A 17,065-nucleotide genomic window follows, 5' to 3' on the forward strand; every position below is an offset into this window, starting at 1 on the left:
TTTATATTTTTATTACAATTAAAAAGCCTCTAGGCTGATTTACAAAGCAGAAATGAAATATTACTTTTAAATGACTAAAATCTGATTTAAGCAGAAGAAATCTGTTCTTTTTGTTGTTATCAGGGATTAAACATGAACTTTTGTCAGTTTATTTTCCAGTTATGATCATTTGATTTCACTCTTTCTACATTTGATTACTTTCTAAATAATGAAAAACATTCTCATCATTCCATTTTTAAACTTTTAATCCACAATAATAGATTTTAAAAATCATTCCCTGCCTCTGTCCACTGATTGTTGGTACAGTTGTGAAAAACGAGAAGCTGTGTTTGAATCATGCAGGCTATCAATCACATCCCCAATCTGCATGACAGGTCAAAGTTATATCTCCACTATTAAATAGAAAAACGTTTTGTTGCGTGCGCCACCTGGTCAAAACCAAATATTTTCACACACCATTGTTAACATACCCATATAACAAATGACATTATGGTGCCATAAACATCCATGTGAAGGAAGTCTGGAGAAATGGCGTCACTTTTATTACAGCAGAAGTGCAGCGATAACCAGCGTGTCCACATGGCGTTTTCACTGGGAAAAGCTGGGTGTGATTTATTTGGCCATGCAGAGGTTAAACACGCAGTGCTCTAAAACTTCAAGGATCTGATTTGCACATATCTCACCACAGATTGTGTACATACAATAATGCTGCTGCACAATATCAATAGTGAAAGAGCATGCAGACTTAAACCACAAAAAAAGGACATGGGTTTTTGTCTTAAAAGTTACTCCAACCAACTTTATTTGTGGAAAACAAACACATACTTCATTCAGTCCAAGATCCTGAGTGTATATTTATTATTCGTATGTCCATGTCTGGGTGAGTGTGTGTGTCAGTGTGCCGGGGTTTTAAACAGCCGGACTAAGTTCAGAAGGTCCTGCTCCTGAAGGCCAAGCTCCTCCATCAGCGTGTTCAAATACTCCACAGATGCCGGTGTCTCCAAAGCTTCTCGCACCATCGCAGACACCTCTGACAACCTGAAACACAAAATACACCATTACACACACACACTCACTCCGGTAAAGCTGCTGTTGTTACACATTTCTAAATACACAACAGACACCAAAACAAGACTTTAACAGCGATTATACGACTGTTGTCTTCATATCTTTGATCAACAATTTTGAGCACACGTTGTTACATGATCTACTTGGCTATGCTTTTGAGCACTGACCCGAGTTCATGTTGCTCTGGAAGAGTGAGTCATACAAGTAACGTTGTTGAGTCAAACACAGATTTGAGGAGGTTCTAGTTTTTACTAAGCAAAGATAACTCAGTAAACCTGCTTTGCAGAGCAACCGTCTGGCTTTAAATCTTATTTGACATGCAGCATAACAGTATCCAGATTTCTGTGCAGGGGTTTCTTGATTTCTGAACATCTCAGCCACATATTTCTCTATGGACGGAGCATGTTCAGAAACCAGGATCAGGTGTTTGCATCAGAGTACGCCAGTGGGTGCATCCAGGCTTTTGAAACACAACATAATAGCCTGAATCATCTGGTAATATCTACAGTTCATGTTTAACTTTTTGTTGAGGGATGGTGTAAATCTTTGCAAAGATGCTGATGAGATAATCACCTCTGGTAACCCACAACATGTTGTCAAATGTGTCACACAACAAACGGCCAGCTACACTTTCACACATTCGGCTAACATTCAGTTTTAGCTCAGAGTGTGTTTCTAGCTGCACAAGCACAGTGCGTGTAAGTGAGTGTAAAGTACAGTCAGTTATTATTAGGTACACCTAGCTGAAACTAATGCTACAGCCCTACAAAAAAACAACTATATATATAAATGTTGTAATGTTTTCGGGTGCTTTAGAGAGGTGCCGATTCAACTTTAGGATTGTTCTGGAGGCTGTAGTCTGTGGTGCTCTTGGTAAACAGTTTCAACAACAGCTAGACATTATAGACCTCCTTAAAAAGTCAGATTTATTGTAGCATTTTAGCTGAGTGTACCTAATAAACTGAGAATTTGTTGTCATTACGCCTACAGTAACTTTACTGAAACTGTGTCATGATCCATGAAATCAGCACAGACTCTATGTTTTGTTCACCTCCTGCTCTGAATCTACGTGTGCAACCTTCTAGCTGATCTCTGTCACCTCTCCAAGCCGTGTCCCTCTCCATCCCTCCCCCCCTCTACCTGGCCTGTCTACCTGTGTGGAGGTGCACTGCTGGTTAATCTCCGGTTCACCCCCGGGTCTAGTGTTGCAGGGGGGGCATCCATTATTCAGCTGGCCTGAACAAAAGAGGCCAGACTAGCTCCACAGCTGCCATGCAGCAGATAGATAAGACAGCACAACAAATTATTCATGATGGAGGAATGGAAGGATGGAGAAGCTTGAAGTTAAATGGGAACTAATGAAATCATAGAGTACCAGAGGGACACGTGACAAAGAGAATATATGTCTCCAAAGATGGATCAAATAAAAGCTAACGCAAAAAAAAAAAGACTAAACATTATTAAATGTTTCATCAGTTAGATCAAATAAAATTTAAACATTTATCTCTTAACATCGACTGTCAACATCTACAATCAGGTCAAAGGCACAGGTAACAAATACTCTCTCTTTTTTTCTTCCCCCACATCGAAAAAGTTTCATTACTGAGCATCTGTGGAGAATACTTATGTAAAACCTATTTTATTTTAATCAGAGGCATTTCATACCTTTCAGAGATTAAGATTATTTATTTATCTGAAAAACACAACAAATTCAAAGTCCAGGGAAGACATTGCAATCACAAGGCTCTCTCTCTTGCTTTAAGAGTTATAGATCTGTGTTACATACTGCCCCTCAGGCTGCACAACACTTACTGTATTCTTTTGTTAAGCTCAAGAGAGCTCACAATGTAAGTTATGATATTAATGCAAACTGACATGGGGCCACAGAGGGAGTCGTAAATCAGAGTCAGTCGGGCATCAGGTGAAAGTTTTCCCAGCCGGGGCAATTTAAAAATGCTCCTTTTGCTCGGATGTATACAGAGGAACTATTGTGTTGTGTGTGTGTGTATTTAACATGAAAGTGTACAGGACTGCTTGTGTGTGTCTTCTGTCCTGGTTCACGGATCTGGACAAGGGCAATCAGGTGGAGATAAGGCTATGAGGTGTCTGTGTGTACTTAGACGGGAGCAGCACGGAACTGTCCATGAACTGCCAGCAACACAGACGCACACAGGCCATATGGCATGGGCTAAAAACAATGGCACACCAGCGTCTTGCAAGTCGCTGTACGGAAAATGTTTACTTGTTTTCTTGTGAAAATGCACAAAGCTGTTGCTTTGATTTGATCATTGTTTCAACAGGAAATCTTAGCATAACACTAATATAATGTCAGTCACCTAAACACCTTTTGCATATTTAATATTTGTTATTGCACAGAAATTTGGCAGCTGTTTGTCTGCTTTATTTCTATCACTTTACTTCAGTTTCTCTTTCTTGTCCTTTCTAAGCTGCAGTTGATCGAGTTGCACACAAACACACTGGTAGTGAAGAACAGTGGTTCTGAGGTTGCTGACAGGGTGAATTTTCTGGGAAACACTGGTACTTCATTTCCTTCATTACCTATTAATGCTGAAGTAACACATTCGCGCACTATAAACTTACAGATGCAGAAGCACAACGGCTATGAGCGTCCACTCTGGAGTTTTGTGGATGATGTTTGTGTTGGTGAACCTGTGGTGGTAGGAAAAAAACAAAACAAAAGTGAGGAACAGGCCAGTCCTAACTTACAGATTTCTGCCATGTGAGGCTGTTTGTCTATGTGCTGCAGATAAGTCTAACCACAGAACACATGCCGTCGCTCAGCAGGAGGTGTCAAAAATCACCAGATTCTGACGATAAGTAAACTAGGAAAATCACACGTGCACAACGCCGGACCAACCACCACAAACACTGCCTGCAATAGTGTAGTGATGTATGTTTCTTGACAGCACTGTGTATATTCTTTCGTTTAAGCCTCTTGTCGGGAGGCCTCTGACAGCAGAAAGAGAATTCCTGGAAGCAAGGCTGTGGAGGTGTTACTCACCACACAGTGATTTAATAGCACTCCTGGTGAAAACATCCTAACCAGCCAATGGGAACACAGAGCTTGTCTATGACAGGAAATGCTCAATTCTGGTCTTTTTTTTAAATTAACTACTAATGGACAAAGAAAATATGTATCGCATTTCTATCGTAACAAATGCTGCACTAAAATGCTACGATGTTCCAATGAGAATACACGATAACAGAGGGCAGAAACTAAAGGCCCACACAGGTGTTACCAATGATACTATTTAAGGTTCAGTTCCATTTAGTGCAGCAGAGAATTTACAGTGAGCCACAGCAGCACCCGGACTCTGGTTGACCTGAATGGAACGGGACCTTATTTAGTGTCATCGGTAACACCTGTGTTTACCTATTATTTCATGTCAAAATGGCTGCTGTGATAAAGGCCTATCAGGCTCCTACTCAGGACCTTGCGGGCATGTGCAGACTGAGCTTGATTAACAGCTCACTGAACCACCTGTTGGTTATGTTGCACCTGATTGGGTGGAGGAAATGAACCTTCATCATTCTTATAGGTCTTTTTCATAGACAATATTTTGATATTTTCACCGTAGGAAAAGCACAGGTGTAAAATTATAAAAATAAATCATGGCTGAATTCTTTTCTCGTCTCTTGTTCCCCTTTGGTGGTTTGGAGTACCATATCCTGCCAGAGCAGGAGCGCCCCTCTCTCTGCCTTCAAAAACCACCTGAGGACCGAGCTCCTCAGACAGCACCTCCTCTCCCAGCACTACCAATACCAACAACTGGACATGAAATCTATCCCACTTCTCGAACTGTCACTTGATTATATGCATGTAGTACTTAGTGCTCCACTAACATGTCCTTGTCACCTTGATTGTTTCCATTTTTTTGCAAGTCGCTTTGGATAAAAGCGTCTGTGTAAATATAATTGTGATGTAATTCCATTTAGCTTTAGTCCTGGTTATTGTGCATGCTGGCTCACGGTCGCAGCTTGCTGGGACATTTAGATGGCTGGGACAGAGCCATCATTAGTGTTATCATTAAGAACACCTGTGATTTCCTGCTATGACTCCTGCCAACTACTCTTGTGACGTTCCAGCAGAGCTCTGCCCATCTTCAACCTGAGCTGACGTCTAATCAGCCTGAAGTGGTAACACCGGTGTAAGTATACAGTATGTGTATGTTATGACAGATAAACAGCGTTTTCTACATATCTATATCCATGTATCCATTATTATATTATTATAATATACAGTATATGTTTATTAACTTCAGTTTTTTTAACCTCCTGACAGAACAAACGTGACGTGTCAGAAAAGCACATACCAGTGATTACCATTCAAAAAATACATGTGTAACCACACATCAAAAATGAAGACGTGTAATGAATTTGGTGAGCCACTAACAGACATTTTGACTTGTCAAAGCAAAGAAAACCACATGTTACTAATCACATTAATTATGGCTGTTACAGCTAAGTGAGCCAAAATGCACAACGACATTTTAAACACCTAAATACAATATACCCATAATTAATGTTGTGTTAATTAACTCAACATGCTTGCTGTTAAAAAGGCCTAAAGACAATAGTTAATAAAAGTCCTGTTGTTGTCATGTTGCATGCAGATCTGTAGGGGGCACCAGAGAGCTTCATCAAATCTTCCAACAATGTGTAATCTAAATAAAATCCATTTGTTAATTAGATGTCCAACACTCTAATTTCTTTCTCTGTCTCTGCACCAAAAAATAAATAAAGAAAGAAAAATTCACTCTCGATAAATGTATACATCTCAATAAATGTTAAGAATAAAGTCTGAATATGCAATGACCAAAAGTATGAGACTGTGTGACCTGATGCAAGCAGACCCGCAGAGGAGTGTGTGTTTGTGCTGCACTGACCTGAAAGTCCTGACTAAGTTGTTCAGGTCAGCTGAGACGTCAGTCATGGTGAGACGCAGTGGGCCGACGATGTTTTTGAGGCTGCACAGACAAAACGATGATGGACAAAGAGACAAATACAAGGGAAAAATGTAATTATTACTGTCAATATGTTTGTGCTATCAAGAGGAGCGAGAAGGGTTTCAACACATGTAATAAATACTGAACATGTGAATTTAAATATATCCGTGTGATGTTGAAAAAAACAATATGTGAACTGCCAGGGTTCAGCAGCTTCATTAAAACTTTGCCCACACATGTTAATAAACACACACAAATGAAATCACACCCACACATACCAGCTGGTGAGCTTTTCCACTGTGATTCGTTTCTGGATGAGATGCTGAGCATTGGAGTCCACGAGCGGCAGAACTGGGCACTCCGTGCTCTGGTCTTGGACTGTAACCTGTTGGGGGAACAAATAAGACGTGTGAGTGTTGGAGAGAAAACTTCAGGACATAAACACACTTCTTTCTGTCCCAATCAAAGAGTAAACAAGTCCCTTCATTTATAACGCTTCTCTCTTTTCTCTTTGTCCTTCACTCACCTCGTCTCCATGCGGTTTCTCCTCCTCCTCAGGCAGAATCCAGGTCCCCTTATAAAATTCCCTGACTCTTAGCTCCAGCTGCTGGCCCTCCTTCTGCAGTGTCTCATAGTCTGGAGCTGGAGCAGAGGCTTTCCTCTGCACCCCAGCATCAACTCTTTCTGCATCCTCATCGTCAAAGTCGTCTTCGTCCAGCTCCTCTTCCTCCTCCTCTTTGTCTTCTTCAACATCGGCAAAAGGAGAGCTGAGTGAATGACCAGCCCCGTACAGGAACTTCAGCGTCTCGTCAGTGCTCCAGTCTTTTAATGTTTTCTTCAGGCACTCGAGGAGAGCCAGCCGGATGGGATCAGGTTTGGCTCCAGCAGTGTGGTTCTTGAGTAGATCTCGTAGCCCTGCTGCCCCTCTCTTGCTCATGCCCACCTGGGTGATGTTGAGTTCCAGTTGGTCGGTCAATGCAGTGTTGTGGCTGTCGTGATTTGTGCTGATCAGAGTCGAAGGGAGATGTTCGTTTTCTGTTGAGGGGTTTGAATCTTCACATGGTGGAGAGGTGAGTAGATCTGCTTGTGTGGCTGTTGAGTCAACAGGCAGGGGGGCAGTGTGAGTGATCCTCTCAGATAAATTGCACAAATTCAGCTTGGCTGTAGCTTCTTCCACACTGGGTCCCTCAGGCGAACTGTTCTCCTCTGACACGTGCTCCTCATTAAGTTTGTCTGTGTTCACTGAGAGCAGCTGTTTGGGTTTTTCAGTGTCTGTTTTAACTTCGGTTTTACATGAATGTGACTCCTGACCGTTCTCATATTCTCTCATTTTTCCTTCCCTCCCTGCGTCTCCACTTCGATGCCCATCAACCTCCTCTTCATTGCCCCCTCTTCTGTCTTTCTTCCCTCGTTCACCTTTATTGTCATCATCTGTACGTTTAGGCAGGTCGCCCCAGTGCACCCTGGGTCCCTGCCGCTGGCAGACCATGCTGGAGACAAAGTCCTGCTCCTGTTCAATGTCGCTGCTTTCGCTGTGACTGTGCTCGGCTGCAACAGATCGGAGCTGAGAGCTGTGAGCGTCCTCAGGTTGAGTAGCCAAAGGGTCCTCGATGTCCTTTTCTTGGAGACGCCTCTCCAACATTATCACCTCCTCACCAGAACTCCCGCTGGATACACTTGGGTTACAAAAAAATAAAAAATAAAAATCGGACATTTTGCTATTTAAAATATTCATTTTAAATGGAATATAAACACTTAAGCTGATACTTACCCATCTCCTTTTTTTAGCAATTTAATTTGTGGAGGACTGAAAAAAAAAGAAAAAAGTAAACACACAATCTTAATGTGTATATATCTTATTTAATCATCAGTTAATAGTTAGGGACTAGATTGAGAACAGAGAGAAAGAAACAGCACACAAACCTTTCATGCTGCCTGAGCCAAAGAGGTGTAGTTGATATTTGTAGCTCAAACTCTTTGGAGGCTTTGTAGCAGAAGTTACTACAAAAACACTAATCACAAGAAAGAAAGACACAAAAACAACATTTATTTTCATAGTTTCATCAAAAATAAATGGGTCCATAAATAAAATCCTTTTGTTTTCAACCCACACATAGCAGCACTTACCTTGCGTTCTGTGATGTCGTAAACTTTATTGGTCTTAGTAGAAATTTTAAACTGCTGAGTCGGGATCTATAAAAAAATTAAATTGCACTGAGTCTTGAGAAAGCAGATTCAACACATTAAATATGAGATACAAAGAGGTGTATTACTTATGTGTATTACACATTGGACTGCAAAGACCGATATAAATCTTACCTTTCCCAGTTTATTTGGACAGATGGGATAACCACACAGTTTAGCAATGGATCTCTCCTCTATAGTGTCTTTGTAATTCACGGGAGTAATGAACTTTGCCTGTGAAGAAAGGAGAATGAAAACATGTTGTCCATCACAGCAACTTAATCACTTTGCCAACGGCGAACCTCTGAAGTGAATAATCGTTTTTAAATCAAGATCATCAGCATCTTTATATCCGTTGTTTTCGGATGTCTAACAAATGTGACGATTCACTGATCTCGAAAATGCCTGCCTGTGACGGAGTGAGCGAAAACCTTAAAATATCAGTATCAGACAGGATAAATGACTTGTAGACTGACAAGTCAGTTCACCGTAATATAAGTTAGTCTGGACCTATCTTAAACATAAGTTTCTCTTCTAAATATGGTGAAGCAACCATTCTGAATACGCCCCAATCTGGTCCGATCTCGGATGCAATGCAGGGTCAGACCTGGTTAGTACCTGGGAATACTGACTCGTAGGTGTGAATGTGAGTGTGAATGGTTGTTTGTCTCTATGTGCCCTGTGAACTGGTGACATGACCAGGGGCGTACCTTGCCTCTCGCCATACGTCAGCTGGGAATATTGTGTTAGACAGTTCAGGGGTGAGCTGTGATCAAAAAGCCGATACATACACAGTCAACCAGAAATTCTTCAGCCACGCTGTCCTCCAGGAGACGCTCCACAATCTTCAGGGCTCTTTTCTCCAGCTCCAACTTCTCCCTTAACTTCTCCTTCACCACCTCCCTTCTGACAAACGACACAACACACAGATAAAGAATGTTACTAATTGTTGTCTCTCTACTTAATTATCTCTAAAAAAAAACAAACATAGAGGAATTAAATGGCTTGACATTAATATTGATACAACTCCAGTGAAATAATGTCTACTCATACCTTCGTGCTTCTTCTTCAGCTGTCAGTGCTTTGACACGTTTCCCGCCTACACACACACACACACACACACAGGTAAACAGGTCTACATGTTTCCCATCACACCTGTATCACACCAGTTAGCAGCCAATGAGCAACTACCTACTACACGAAGTACCTTTGTACGACATTGAAGCCTGTTTAAACCTCTTTTCTCACACTCGTTAGATTGTAAACATAATCACAAAGCCTGGTATTGACGTAAAAAGACGTGCTGTTAAAGTGAGCTGACCTTTTTTAGAGTTTTTCAGGGAGCCTGCGCTCCTCCTCCTCTCCTCCGTCTCCATGTTGTTTCTGTTCCTTCACCTCTGACCGGTGACGTCGTTCGTTCTACGGCGAGCCCGCGCGGACAATCCGACCGTTAGCGCGGCGCTGTCACCGGCTATCGTGGTGCTGTTCACACCGGGGCTGCGTGGGATATGTAGTGAGCTCAGGTGGGTATCTACCTCACTATTGTCCTGTTTATCACTCTTATTCACGGCAGCGGTGCTCACTGTTTGTGGCTGCGTTTTAATAGCGAGGATAACAGAAGAAGAAAACGTTTGTAACGTTTCTAACGGCTAAGCTAAGTCAGCATCACAGACTAGCGTTCGTTGTAGTTCAGGACTGTCCTAAACCTGAGCCTAACCTGTCCTCTTTACAGGCTCAGCTGACCCTAACCTGTCCTCTTTACAGGCTCAGCTGACCCTAACCTGTGCGTGTGCGTCACTTTGAACTATAACACTAAGTAAGAAGTCTTCTGTTTGTTTTAGAGGACCACTGTGTGAAGATAAACCCCGCCTGAAGACAGCAGGGATGGCTCTGGAGCATTTCAGTGATGTGGTCCAGAGATGTGTGAGTCCATCAGACACACACACACACACACACACACACACACACACACCATTTTATTTATTTGCTACAGGTGATCTGAATACATCTGTGTTGAGAGGTCACTGTGTTCAAGTCAAGTGTGTTTTAATGTCATTTCAACCACAGAAATGAGTCAGTGTTTCACCGAGGACCATGGCGCTACATGAAACATAAATCATAGTGCAGACAGGACTACATTAAAGTGCACACACATTACAACACACATAAATACATAAAGTGCAGTACGTTCACACTAAACAATTGTCAGGCAACAACATACAGACGTGACTGCAGTGCAGTTGCTATGCTACATATAGATATATACAGTATGATTATAGTAGGTACAGTGTGTACTGTACAGCAGAGAGGTAAATACTGAATAAAATGAAGTAGCAGCAGGAATAAAATGTGCAAAATGTGCATTGCTACTATCTCTGATATATTATCTTATATTTCATTGTGGGGTTGCAACCGATATTTATCTCTATTAACGACTGACTAGCTGATTAGTTTTTGATTTATTGTAAATCCATACAGTAAAACGCCAGAAAATTGCAACAAATGCTGCTCACGGTTTCCCAGATCTCTTCTTCAGTTTGCTTGTTTTTAAGATAAGATATACTTTATTAATCCCACGAACGGAGAAATTCTTTTTACACTCTATTTATTTACAAGCATTTTAACCCAGATACACACATGCAGTACAAGGCATAGACATGCAAATTTGGGGAGAGATGGTGCAGTGATGGGCAGCCCCCCCTGAGAAGAAGCATTTACAATGAAATTAAAGCAGAATATTCTCACATTGAGAAGTTGGAAACAGGCATTTTGCCTTAAAATTAAAAAACAATTTATTTATTAATTAATAGTTCAGCAGTAATAAATAAAATCAATAAAACACCTGTATTCCCTCTGTTTTAATCCACCTCTTTGTCTCTCTCTCTCCCCCACACAGCAAGCCCTCCCTGATTACAGCTACACCACCGAGGATCATGACGTCTTCACGATTGCTGGACGGACCTGCATTGAGGAGGGGAACAGCGCGCAGGTCCTCAGTATAGTCCTGGATGAAAAGAATCAGGTACGTTGCTTAAAAGCTGATCATTGTTTCAGCGCATGGACTTGTTTATAAGCATGTTGCACTGATGCTCCTCTATCCCTCTGTCTGTAGGACATAGTGAGATGTATGGGCTGGAATCTGCTGCCGCCCCTGATTCAGGTTCTGCTGAGGAAAGAAGACAAGAACGTTTCTCAGTGCCTCGCTGTTTTCAACCACCTGCTGCAGGTCTGTTTATCCACTCAGTGGTTAATGTCAGGAATGCATTCAGAAGACAAAACGTTAGTTATAACATCAACTTTACGTTTAATGTCTTGAGTGCTGAAATTGTTCTTGAAGGCTCAGTTGTTGTTGTTTTCCAGACCTGCACACCCAAAGAGCTGCTGATTGGCCTTTTGGAGCAGCTGGAGCAGGATGACCCTGACACCATAGCAGAGAGTCTCCATCTGTTGTTGGGCCCTCTACAGAAAGGTAAAGAACATTTCTTTAAATATGTACTCCAGTATATTTGTCAACATGTCATTTCCAGTGTTTCACCTCCTCTGTCGACCTTGTCTTCCTGTTAGTGCTGCTGCGCCTGGACAAACGTAAGGCATCATCTTTGGGGATGACTCTGTCCTCTGTGCTGGACCAGGTAGCCAAACTGCCTCTACCTCACACCAAGGAGCAAGAGGAGGACGACGTCTTCTCGCTTTGTCGCTCCTGCACCGATCTAATACACTTTGTCAGACCCTTTGTCTGTGAGGCGCAGCAAAACACCCTGAACAATAAGGCACAATATGAGAGTGCAAACAAAATGGCGGTTGAACATGACAGGGGTAAAGAGGACGAACTGCGTACAGAACTGCTGAAGTTGTAAGTGATAAATGTAAAAGACTTATATATTATGTGTTATCTCACATTACGCTGTGGTTAGTAGCAAAAACGAAGCCTAATACTGATGCTGAGCTTGACACCTTGTGTTTTCCTGTTCTGCAGCTGTATGAAGACTCTGAGTCACCCTCTGCTGGAGGTACAACTCAAGACTCCAGACATATTGGCCGAGTCTCCCCTCAGGAATTTTGCCACAGAGATTTTGGTAGGCTAAACATAATATTCTGCAAAGAGGTGATGATCTGTGTTGTAATGGATCTTGGCTGGACTCACATTAGGCCTGTGTTAGATATTATGCTAATACTGAGTCTGTTTTTGTGTGTTTTGTACAGAATGCCCTCAGTGCTATCGGAGAGTCCCTCCCCAGTCTTGTGTACCAGCCACTGTTGAAAAGAAAACAGGTTCCAGGATTTCTGGAGGAGGAGGTCCGTTATCCTAAAGAGTCTTTGGCCAGCCTGGCTCACCTAGTGTTCGTCCATCACCTGGCTGCAGATATATTCCCCAGTGTTTTCAGGTAAGATCTACCAGGACACTGATACTGCATGCATTTATTCAAGTGTGACTAGAAATGACCCCTGTGCTGTGGTGATTCATGGCTCGCTTTGTGTTCACAGTCCTGTGTTCGGTCTGCGGTGTAACATGGAACACATTTGCCTCCTCCTCTCCAGGTGAGTACACGACACAGTATTATTACATCTGCTCTGTGCCGTTGCACCGTCAGCGTCCATAAAGCAACACAAATAAGGCACAGTTTAGCAAGCGTTGCGTTTGTTTGATAGTACGCCATTTAAAGTTTTTAAACAGCCACTCATAAATCAAAAGTTATAGCTTGTGCTATTTACAGCATATTTGATAAAACTGATTTAAGAAACTTTTAAATGGGGGGAAAAGAACATTTTTACGAGACACTGGCCATTGAAAGCAGATTATAAGTGATTAAAAACTACAATGACATCATCTAGAGATAAAACATTGTTCTCTTATTTTATTAAAAATGTTCTTTTGTTACACACACACACACATACTATTACATACACTCTATGTAACCGACACAGAATGAATACAGACTTGGATCTGGTTAATGTTTGGTCTGTGTTTGAGCTGAATCCCCTCGTAACTTATTTCTTGACAGAGCCGAGGAGTACAGGATTCAGAAAGGACTGGTGAGTCAAACTGGAATGTTCAAGATGAGGCGCTTTCTATTTTTGCAACATTCCTGAGATTTGTATTTAGATATTTAAATATTTCTTAGATGATATCGAGAACATTTCTTGTGATCTATGAGGTTTTTAGACTTAGACTTAGACAGCTGTTATTATGAACTGTCTAGTAAAATGTACCTTACCTTACCTCATAAACTTTATATTTTTTTAATCCTTGCCCTGACCGAGAATCCTTAGAAGGAGTTAAATGTCCATTTTCTTAATAGATCCCAATGAAACAAAATATAAAGACATGGTAGCCATGTAGTCACCAGAACAATCTAAGGTTTGACCAGAGCATGGCACCTACTCATCTTCTGAACAGCGGACATTTAAGGGCATCTCACACTGTTGTCAGCCTCGACTCAGCTTTCATCACTGTGAACTGCTTCGTTAGCCTCAGCTGTACCCCTGTGATGTGCTTTTAGCCTAACGCTAACTGACAGACCGACAGACGTGGCCATCCCTAGATACACACAAGCAAAAGCATCAACTGTAATCTTGTCAGTTTGATTGATAATCAAGTGTTGGAACATTTCCCTTGACGTCCGCGCGTTTACCGTCACACAGGAGCTATATGAGAAGAGTCTGGTGCGGGTGGAGGATGGTAGTCTGCCTGCAGATCTGCTGGAGATCAAAACCTTCCTCACAGTCCCTCAGGTGAACACTATTATTCATACAAGCCTCAGCTTCTACTCTGCTGTGATTCTCACAGTGTGGTGCTGTACTGATGTGTGTTTTACATCATGCTCAGTCACTGATATCACCGCTTGTTTTTAGAACTTGGTGAAGGTCATGACGATGTGTCCGAGGCATGATTTGGTAAGTCATAGATCAGTAGATCATTTAGCTGTTTTGCTCAAAATGTTTGTGACATTAGCCGGTTTTAAAGTGTGGCACATTCACTTCTGTCAACAGAGAACCAGAGGTCTGAAGGTGTTCCAGCTGAGCATTGATAAATTTAACACTGAAGCAAAGTACAATTTCTTCCAGTAAGCTCCACCTTTCCTCTCCTCGAAAGTCATCCGAAACGTCTCTTACTGTTCCACCCTGCAGTGTGTTGATTTTACTGGTCGTCTTGTTTCAGGTACATGCTGAAAACCAGTAATCACTCAGGAGTTGAAGGCTACGTTATTAAAAACATCAAGAAGCAGATTGACTTTGCCCTGCAGGTGAGATAGCATTTTTCACAGGTTTAGATGCAGTAAGAGCTATATAACAGTGTAAGTGTGGGTTGTAATTAAAAATCTCTTCTCTGTCCCTTTCTGTCCTCAGCCGGATAACAGCAACACCTGGTTCGAGGGAGTTCACCTGCTGCCTTTGCTGCGTAAAGTTCTCAGTCTGCCAGACGGCCCGGAGACCGACCTCCTGCAGTACCTGGACAGGTCAGCAAACACGTAACACCTCATCCAGCTCTATTGTAAATCCTTTATCGTGCTCAGGGGTGCAGGGGACTGAAACCTATCCCAGCATGCATTGGACATAAATAAGATGCCAGTCTTTTACCTTTACAGTGTGCTTCTTTCTGCTCAGAGCATGATTTGAAAATTGACAACGTGCACTAAAGTAGGTTTAATGAGGTGAATGCAGTTAAAATGTCGACAAGCTTGTCTTATTATGAAGCTTTGCTGTGCTTCTTAATGGAGTAGTACTAAAAGACAACCTAGAAGTGTTTTGAATTGATTTTATACACACATGCACATAAACTAAAATGGAAATACACTTTTCCCATCGTCAGGTGAATAAAATGTTATTAAATCCTCTTAAAATAGACAATTGTAGAAAAAGTAGTAGTAGTTTAATCACATAAAGTCAAATAAAGGACGGAGGCAGAAGTGAAACATAAAAGAAATTATTATAACTTCTCTTCTTAAAGGTCCAGTGTGGAGGATGGAGGATTTAGTGGCACCTAGTGGTGAAGTTGCAGAAACAATACAATTCTTATTTGGTGATTCAACACTAATGGAAACATACCGATAAATATTAGATTCCATTCCTGCCCATAAATAAATACTCCTAAATCTTACACACGGGACCTTTAAACTCTAAAAAAAAGTAAGTGGACCTTGACTTCTGATAGTTTTTTTTAAATTCTATTTATGTAAGTATTATTTCCAACCATTTTCATGTTGTTTTAAACAGAATTATGGAGTCACTGAACCTGCTGCGTTACCTCGTCATCAGAGACAAAGTGACAGAGAACCAGGTGAGTTTTACGGCGCTAGCTGCGATCTAATCCATTAAATATCATGACGCCCTTCCAGCTAAAAGACCAAAATCAGTGACCTTGAATGATGGTTTGATTTATTTTGAAATGTGATTAAGTTACCTGCCAGCACACCTCAACATCCGACCACACGCTTCTGATTCTCAGAGTGCATCACTCCTCTTGTCCTGCTGCTGTTTTAATCTTACAGACGGGGGTCTGGACTGAGCTGTATAAAATAGAAGACACATTCTTAAAGCCACTACGTGTTGGAGTGAACATGTCGAGAGCTCACTATGAGAGGGAGCTCCACAACACCATGGAGACCAAAAAGAGCAAGGCCAAAGGTCAGACCAACACTTGCTTATCAGCACGGAAACTTTTGTCTGTTTCACTTCCACCATTCTCAAACCAAAGAGAGGAAACGTTCTATGAATAACAACACTGCTGAAGAAGTAATGAATCTGGTTTCATTTTGACATACTTGTTCTGACAGCATCAATGTGTGATTTCCACAGAGGAGTCGATGCTCTCCGTGACCGTTGGTGACGAGAAGCTGCCCAACATGACATCGGAGTCACAGATCCAGGTCAGTCACATGACATCACATAGTGCTTGGTTGTGAGTTTGTGCTGAAATGACCTGGTTGAATGGTTTCCTTTTCAGGCTCTGCACTCGGCCCTGCACACCTTTGACATGATTGAGAGCGTGTTGGTGCGAATAGAGGAACTCACCGAGGTGAAGGAGAACCTTTAGACTGAGGCCGGAGGTCCTCATCGTCTCAGGGCCTAGCAAACAAAAAAAAGCCTTCAACTGTTCTGTTTATGTATTTTGTTTAAAGAACGAGCAGCATCAGGTATGGATGCATTATTTCAAACAGTTAACACGCACTGTTGGTGTTTTCAGCAGGTCTGCTAAGTATTTAGATTTAAATATAACTTTAAAATGTTACATCCAGTGTCTATAAAACATCCAAATCAGTTTGTATCACTTCTGTAATGAATAAAAAACTTTTGTACCCACACTTAAAGGTGCTGTGTTGTTTATTTAAATGTCACTATTTTCTGTGGTTTAAAGTGGAGCAAGTTGTGGTTTTGTAAGTTTAAAAAAAATGAGGCTTGAGGCTGGCCACAGAACAAGTCAGTCTCTGTAAGTCCCCATGTTAAAGTGTCCAACTTCACAGCAGAAACAAACATGTTTTACAGCCTGGTACAAAAAAACAGTTTTGGTCTCTATAGCTAACTTCCCTGTTCATGACAACTGTACTGAGTCTGAATTTTTTATGTAACTCACCTGTTCAAATTATATTAAGCTTTGCTAAGCTGCTTTAATTGACAGGTAGGTGCCCAGGCATCATTTGGCCAGCCTCAGGTCCACCAATGATCCATGTCCAGGAGGTGGAAGAGGCGGGACACCAACATGACTGCGGTTCTCCATTAAAGTTTCTAATCATTGCACTGGCTGGCAACTGACTGAATACCCCTCACTTCACACTCCCATTTCAAACATGAAGGAGGAGAACTACAGTGGCCATGAAGCTTGTGAAATAAATATGAAAGATCCAATG

The 17,065-nt window shown here is 41.7% G+C and overlaps 2 protein-coding genes across 2 annotated transcripts; one reads left to right on the forward strand and one right to left on the reverse strand.

Moving 5' to 3' along the window:
- Positions 1 to 267: 267 nt before the first annotated feature.
- Positions 268 to 9,665, reverse strand: rpap2 (RNA polymerase II associated protein 2). The gene is made up of 12 exons (XM_010733338.3): positions 9,541 to 9,665; positions 9,273 to 9,318; positions 9,011 to 9,125; positions 8,355 to 8,453; positions 8,163 to 8,228; positions 7,959 to 8,047; positions 7,807 to 7,842; positions 6,562 to 7,711; positions 6,314 to 6,420; positions 5,976 to 6,056; positions 3,670 to 3,738; positions 268 to 1,038 (listed from the first exon to the last, which is right to left on the reverse strand). Exons 1-12 carry the CDS (start codon positions 9,593 to 9,595, stop codon positions 894 to 896), a joined length of 2,058 nt encoding a protein of 685 aa, XP_010731640.3. The 5' UTR covers positions 9,596 to 9,665; the 3' UTR covers positions 268 to 893.
- On the forward strand, positions 9,634 to 16,294 carry glmna (glomulin, FKBP associated protein a). The gene is made up of 19 exons (XM_010733337.3): positions 9,634 to 9,742; positions 10,061 to 10,142; positions 11,116 to 11,241; positions 11,332 to 11,445; positions 11,580 to 11,688; positions 11,784 to 12,072; positions 12,196 to 12,295; positions 12,423 to 12,604; positions 12,705 to 12,758; positions 13,223 to 13,253; positions 13,863 to 13,952; positions 14,073 to 14,114; positions 14,211 to 14,284; positions 14,380 to 14,464; positions 14,568 to 14,677; positions 15,435 to 15,498; positions 15,710 to 15,845; positions 16,017 to 16,087; positions 16,165 to 16,294. The coding sequence occupies exons 2-19, from the start codon at positions 10,104 to 10,106 to the stop codon at positions 16,252 to 16,254; spliced, it is 1,806 nt and encodes a 601-aa protein (XP_010731639.3). The 5' UTR covers positions 9,634 to 9,742; positions 10,061 to 10,103; the 3' UTR covers positions 16,255 to 16,294.
- Positions 16,295 to 17,065: the final 771 nt, after the last annotated feature.

The sequence above is a fragment of the Larimichthys crocea genome, chromosome XII (genome assembly GCF_000972845.2).
Source record: "Larimichthys crocea isolate SSNF chromosome XII, L_crocea_2.0, whole genome shotgun sequence".
NCBI classification, from domain to species: Eukaryota; Metazoa; Chordata; class Actinopteri; family Sciaenidae; genus Larimichthys; species Larimichthys crocea.

Excerpts from the sequence above, each read along its gene's own strand:
- rpap2 (XM_010733338.3), bottom strand. The coding sequence starts at position 9,595 with ATGGAGACGGAGGAGAGGAGGAGGAGCGCAGGCTCCCTGAAAAACTCT. Across the intron at positions 9,319-9,540 it reads CCTGAAAAACTCTAAAAAAG|GCGGGAAACGTGTCAAAGCA; the intron begins GTCAGCTCACTT and ends GTGTGTGTGTAG. Across the intron at positions 1,039-3,669 it reads GCCGTTGTGCTTCTGCATCT|GTTGTCAGAGGTGTCTGCGA; the intron begins GTAAGTTTATAG and ends TTTGTGTTTCAG.
- glmna (XM_010733337.3), top strand. The coding sequence starts at position 10,104 with ATGGCTCTGGAGCATTTCAGTGATGTGGTCCAGAGATGT. Across the intron at positions 12,605-12,704 it reads ATATTCCCCAGTGTTTTCAG|TCCTGTGTTCGGTCTGCGGT; the intron begins GTAAGATCTACC and ends TTGTGTTCACAG. Across the intron at positions 15,499-15,709 it reads ACAAAGTGACAGAGAACCAG|ACGGGGGTCTGGACTGAGCT; the intron begins GTGAGTTTTACG and ends TTAATCTTACAG.